General features: G+C 41.3%; 1 protein-coding gene across 1 annotated transcript; it reads right to left on the reverse strand.

The window, feature by feature from the left end:
• Nucleotides 1–1,957: 1,957 nt before the first annotated feature.
• Nucleotides 1,958–3,800, reverse strand: LOC123966866 (unconventional myosin-XVI-like; the record flags this gene model as incomplete). The annotated part of the gene is made up of 3 exons (XM_046042960.1): nucleotides 1,958–2,113; nucleotides 2,236–2,441; nucleotides 3,678–3,800. Coding segments are annotated over 3 exons (354 nt in total), but the record flags the coding sequence as incomplete, so codon positions are not given.
• Between the last annotated feature and the right edge of the window lie 1,101 nt (nucleotides 3,801–4,901).

A 4,901-nucleotide genomic window follows, 5' to 3' on the forward strand; every position in this document is an offset into this window, starting at 1 on the left:
AGGCATGATGGATCCATGTTCTCATTCTGTTTACGCCAAATTCTGACTCTACCATCTGAATGTCTCAACAGAAATCGAGACTCATCAGACCAGGCAACATTTTTCCAGTCTTCAACTGTCCAATTTTGGTGAGCTCTTGCAAATTGTAGCCTCTTTTTCCTATTTGTAGTGGAGATGAGTGGTACCCGGTGGGGTCTTCTGCTTCCACAAATGCTTTGCTGCATACCTCGGTTGTAACGAGTGGTTATTTCAGTCAAAGTTGCTCTTCTATCAGCTTGGATCAGTCGGCCCATTCTCCTCTGACCTCTAGCATCAACAAGGCATTTTCGCCCACAGGACTGCCGCATACTGGATGTTTTTCCCTTTTCACACCATTCTTTGTAAACCCTAGAAATGGTTGTGCGTGAAAATCCCAGTAACTGAGCAGATTGTGAAATACTCAGACCGGCCCGTCTGCCACCAACAACCATGCCACGCTCAAAATTGCTTAAATCACCTTTCTTTCCCATTCTGACATTCAGTTTGGAGTTCAGGAGATTGTCTTGACCAGGACGACACCCCTAAATGCATTGAAGCAACTGCCATGTGATTGGTTGATTAGATAATTGCATTAATGAAAAATTGAACAGGTGTTCCTAATAATCCTTTAGGTGAGTGTATGTTTGACCAGAAAATATTAAGCGTCACACTGTTTCTACAATAGATGCAGCACACTTCAATCATTTATACACTATGTTTGGGCAGCTGCTTTCTCTTTGTCTTTATGCATCCCTTTGGTTAAGCTAAGTGTTACTTACCAGTGTAGAAACCATTTAGTTCACCAAATAAGAGTGCAGGAGAGGGATCCCTCCATTGCTGCTCTTCCTGAGGTTTCTTCTATTTTTCCGCAGTTAAAGGCTGCTTAAAGATTTTTTGTTTTTCTTCATACGAATCGAGGGGCTAAGGTGTTGTATGCTGTATCGATTGTAAAGCCCCCTGAGGCAAATTGTGATTTGTGATATTGGGCTATATAAATAAAACTGACTTGATTTGAGCCATAGACTTTTTTTTCTCCTTAGCATCACAATGCTTTATTGCCTATGATTTAATTTTGACAATTAAGATAAGCCTTCTTGCTTAATCCTCAGTATAAGTAATAATAAACATCTTGATTCATCCTCTTTTCTCTATGTTTGTCTGTCTGTGTGTGTGGGAGGGGTATGACGTGATGTGATGATGTTTACAGCAGAGCAGTGGAAACTTTTTGGGGGGGGTCATGTGACCAGCTTTGTCCTCTCTTATTATCTGGCAGGAATGTTCATGTTAATCCCTTTATCCTCAAAAAGAGAGAGCGAGAGAGACCAGGAGACAGTTTGATGATAGGAAAGAGAGAGAGACTTAGATCTAAATCCTGTCAGTATTCCACTGGTTTTCAGAATCGGAGGAACAGGAAGAGAAAGACTGAGACAAACTGAGAGGGATAGAAAGTAAGACAAAGACAGAGGAAATTGCCTGGTGTGACAGAAACACATAATTCTCGCTGCTTCTCAGCAAAACAGGAGAAAAACAAGTGATGGAGCAAAAAAAAGGCTGGAGATGGAGTCAAGAAGCAGCTGAAGTAGGGAGCAGGGGTTTACCACTTTACAGGAAAGCTAGGAACATAGTGAAAGAGTTAAGAAAAGAGGTGATGGAGAGAAATAATGACATTCAAGTGTGGGACACGGAGACCTTACACACAACTGACTGGTTAAAGTGTGTGTCGGGCTGACATTGGAAATGTGATAGCGGCATTCATTAGCTGTAATAGAGTCCCATCATACTCTAAAAAGCCATTCAAGGTCATTCTGTGCTTCTAACAGTAAGGGTTGCTGTGACTTGTCAATGCTAATGTGCCAGTTTGCATGTGAGCGTGTGATCCTGTACAGGACATGCCCTTGCATTCATTTGCAGATGTAGAGAAGGCACATGCTGACAAGCTTTCAGCTTACTCTGACCTGCTCGCCCTGTCATACATAAACTGACAGAGATCACAGTGACCTGCTGGGTGCGTAAAGTATCCGAACAACAAAGATCATTGAGGCAGACAAAGAGAAGAAGCAGAGCCATCCATCATTTGTAAGATTTAAAGAAGAAGCTGAAAGAGAAGAGAAGGCTATGAAGTGAATGACTCAGCATACAGACATAGAACAATAACTTCAGAGGACAAGTTATGACAGTTGCAGCGCTCTTAATTGTGCAACATGCTCTGGCACTGACCTGCTGAGGAAGCCTGGGAAGGACAGGCGGACAGGGTATCCATAACGAATCATGCGCACCATCTCCAGTACCCCGATGTACTTCAGCTGGGTAGACACATGGAAGCTGTCAAAACTGTCTGGCTGACCACTGGCGTTGGGGCGCACACACTCCACAAAGTGAGGGGTGGAAGCCTGCAGCTTACTGATCACCTCTGACAGCGAGTTCTGAGAGAGAGAAAAGTAGAGGAGATTCAGTCAAAGGCACACACTGGTAATTTTACAATCATCTCATTCAGCAGAATGAGCAACATGTTGTGCTCAGTTATTAGTGGTTGGGTTAGAAGAGCCCTATGGCTGTTCTTGTGCACTAAGTACTATAGAAGGGAAAGGCGGGCTCTCTGGCTTCTTCCTTTTGATGTTGTAACTTGATTTGTGAGCAACAGTAACTGCAGTGAGATCACATTGTGTTTCAGACAAAGTGGTCTGATTATTTGGGGGTGTGTTTTGCCTCTGGAGGAAGCAAAAACACAAAGAGCTCTTTGCTTATTCTAAGGGTGTGTAAGTGTGAGCTTTTTTTCAGGCCCTGACTTCACATATGTTGCATCCAAAGTCACACAGACACACACACATTCACATACACGTAAACACTTACATCTGTGTTTTTGCCATTCTTCAAACTGACGTCAGTCTATGCTCTGCATATCTTTAACTACAATGATCAACACTTCACCCCTCATCTTTGAACGTCACTACCAGCATTCACATTGCTATCCTCCCTCCAAACATGCGCATGCACACACACATATACGTGCGCACGGCACAGTGGTTGTTGTTCATTGTTCATTCATTCATGTGGAGGGTTTCATGCTTGGCTTGGTACAGCATCATTCTTCAGCCCACTCTATCCTCCCTGCCATTCCCTGAGGGACTCGTCGACCACAAGGCCACAACTCTGATTGTGCAACACACTGGTTTCATTCAAACCAAAGGTAGTGGTTCACCGAACCACATTTCAGCATCCTTGCGTCACCAGCAGACGCTGAACTGCTTTCCTCTATTATTTTTGCTTTATATAATTATGAAATCACAGTACCCTACTTTGAATAGGTCGATTTCTTGAGATGAGGACTAAATTCACACAAAACATTAATGTTCAAGATTCTTGCAGGCAAACGGTTATTCAGTAAAATAAAGACAAACATAAATGAACACACTGGTTTTGTCTGATTGGCATCAAAAGCTTGAAAATGTACTTTTCCCTAATAGTTGAGGGCTGCTGTATTTGTAATGTAGATAATTGTGATGACACTGCATCAATGGTATGCTTGTAAAGATATCAAGTTGTAGCTTAATTTTTTTTTAATGTCTGGAAACAATCACCATGATTTATGACTCAAAGACCTTTTTAGTTTAAGGCCACAAACTACAAATGTGTGGTGAGTGGAGGGGAATGGTTCTTACCCTCAGCTGGACTGCAACTGTGATGGGCCCACAACGCTCTAGCCGTTGGAGGAAGGAGCTTGAGCCTTTTTTCTTCAAGATCTGACAATGGAAAGAGATAATAAAGAGAAAAATATGAGATAGCTGCGCATCTTACTTCAGTTGTTACTGAAGGATATGGTATTGAATGACTACAACATAATCCTCACATATTAACATCAAATTAGGCTGTGTGGCTTTGACTAAAGATCAAAACATGACATTTAAAAATCTGTTTGTTTTTATGCTTTGTAGAAAGTTTGCAATGCACATTAAACAGTACCATTAGACAACTTCTCTGTCAGTCCCAATTATTCTGTTTCATATGCGCTGCAGCCCAACTCGGCCCATGGCATTTATTGTCTTATATTGTCTTACACCAAGTGCAGTGCTGCAATATTACCTAACGTTACCGTATAAGGCTGCTGGGACAGAACAGGGAGGTGAAAAAGGTCTTATGTAAGCCTGTCCTCTACATGGCTAATGAGCCACAGAGACATCGGGAAGAACCAACTAAAAGGTTACACAACCAGCAAGCCTTTTCAGTCACATGTGTACCAGTACAATTCCAATTTCCAAAACATTAAAGAAGATGAAATGGAGACAGAGAAACAGAGAGGGGGAGGATGGACTAAAAAAAGAGCATTGATATATTGAGAATATTTTTATCAGGCTGTATCATTTGTGTATTTATAATTGTATGTCATGAGAATAATAATAATAATAATAATCCTTATTTGTAGAGCACTTTTCAAAAACAAGTTACAAAGTGCTTTAACAAGTGTAAAGAATAATACAAAAAAAAAAGATAAGAGCATGAAAATTTAATATAAAATTAATAAAATAAAAGGGATAAAATAAAGTCAAATAAGATCGGGAAAAGCTCTCCTATAAAAGTATGTTTTAAGAAGGGACTTAAAAGAGTTCACTGACTCAGCCGACCTGATTTCCTCGGGCAGGCTGTTCCAGAGCCTCGGGGCCCTGACAGCAAACGCTCTGTCCCCTTTAGTTTTCAGTCGAGACTCTGGAACAGACAACAGACCTCTGCCCGAGGATCTCAAGGTACGTGCTGGTGCGTATGGGACTAAAAGTTCAGAAATATAACAAGGCGAGAGGCCATGAAGAGCTTTAAAAGTGATCAATAGAATTTTAAAGTCAATTCTAAAACATACTGGGAGCCAGTGTAATGAAGCTAAAATAGGAGTA

This window comes from Micropterus dolomieu, unplaced genomic scaffold, assembly GCF_021292245.1.
Source record: "Micropterus dolomieu isolate WLL.071019.BEF.003 ecotype Adirondacks unplaced genomic scaffold, ASM2129224v1 contig_14460, whole genome shotgun sequence".
NCBI classification, from domain to species: domain Eukaryota; kingdom Metazoa; phylum Chordata; class Actinopteri; order Centrarchiformes; family Centrarchidae; genus Micropterus; species Micropterus dolomieu.